Raw genomic sequence first — 1,141 nt, 5'->3', positions numbered from 1 at the left:
TTAGTCCCTAATGGTTTCATACTCCTTAATAAGATCAGCCTCAAGGTTAGTTAAGAAAGAGTTCTCATGCTTATCTCTTGCCTTCTGAATACCTCCAATCCTTGTAAGAATCTTTTTCTTCCTATGAAAAAGATGACCAAAAATCTCCTTATTCCATGTAGAGAGAGCAGAAGATAAATCCTTAATTTCTGAAGAAAAGTCACCATTAAGAGAATTCCAAGTGCTTGAAATAAAATCAGAGTAATCACCATGAGAAAACCACATAGCCTGGATTTTGAAGGGAGTAACTCTACCATTCACAAAATTATTAGAAGTTAATTGCATAAGAATTGGACAATGATCAGACTTTATTTTCGGCAAGTGGTGGATGAAGGCATCATGGTAAGAAAATCGCCAATCAATATCACAGAAAGCCCTATCCAATCTTTTCTTAACTTTATTGTTGCTCCATGTATAACAAGAACTAGAAAAGCTCATATTAATCAAAGCAACTATGTTAATCCAATACCTCAAACCACCAAATCTCCCAGTCAAAGGTCTAGAATTCTTGTCAGCAGCTGAAAGAAACTCATTGAAGTCACTAATAAACATAGTAGGGAGCTTAAACTGATCAGCCAAGCTCTCAAAGTACCTCCACAAACCAGCTCTAGAAGTGTGAGTAGGACTAGCATAAACCACATATAGCATCCAAGCATTTTTAGAAGGAATAGAAATCTTAACATAAATAGATTGAAAATTGCTAGCAAGAAAAGTAACATTGGTTCTGAGATTGTTCCAATAAAGCCAAATACCACCAGAAAAACCAGAAGCTTCCTCAATCCTGAAATCATTGAAAGCAAGGTTCCTAAGAGTGTTAGAAGCCTTGTGGAATTGAACCCTATGTTCATATATAGCTAAAACATCAACATTATGTAGTTTCACTAGATCTGCAATAGCAGAACGAAAACTCACACTGACAGGAACACTAGCATTCCAAAAAATTAGCTTAAACATTATAAATGCATGAGCAATGAGGGTTAACACCCTAATTATCATCATTCATACCTTCACCATTATGGGAAGGCGAAGTTTCATCATGTGGCAACATGCTACTAGAAGCAAAAGTCTCATTAACACTGACCATATCATTTTGCACAATCAT

The 1,141-nt window shown here is 35.8% G+C and overlaps 1 protein-coding gene across 1 annotated transcript; it reads right to left on the bottom strand.

Annotated features, from left to right (window-relative positions):
• LOC126802753 (uncharacterized) lies at positions 1 to 1,141 on the bottom strand. Its single transcript, XM_050530450.1, has 2 exons — positions 1,045 to 1,141; positions 1 to 926 (listed from the first exon to the last, which is right to left on the bottom strand). Exons 1-2 carry the CDS (start codon positions 1,139 to 1,141, stop codon positions 1 to 3), a joined length of 1,023 nt encoding a protein of 340 aa, XP_050386407.1.

The sequence above is a fragment of the Argentina anserina genome, chromosome 1 (genome assembly GCF_933775445.1).
Source record: "Argentina anserina chromosome 1, drPotAnse1.1, whole genome shotgun sequence".
NCBI classification, from domain to species: Eukaryota; Viridiplantae; Streptophyta; class Magnoliopsida; order Rosales; family Rosaceae; genus Argentina; species Argentina anserina.
This window is presented reverse-complemented; position numbering and strand designations above follow the sequence as displayed.

Coding starts and splice junctions, on each gene's coding strand:
- LOC126802753 (XM_050530450.1), bottom strand. CDS start 1,141: ATGATTGTGCAAAATGATATGGTCAGTGTTAATGAGACTTTTGCTTCT. Junction 927..1,044: donor GCCTTCCCATAATGGTGAAG/GTATGAATGATG, acceptor CTGCTATTGCAG/ATCTAGTGAAACTACATAAT.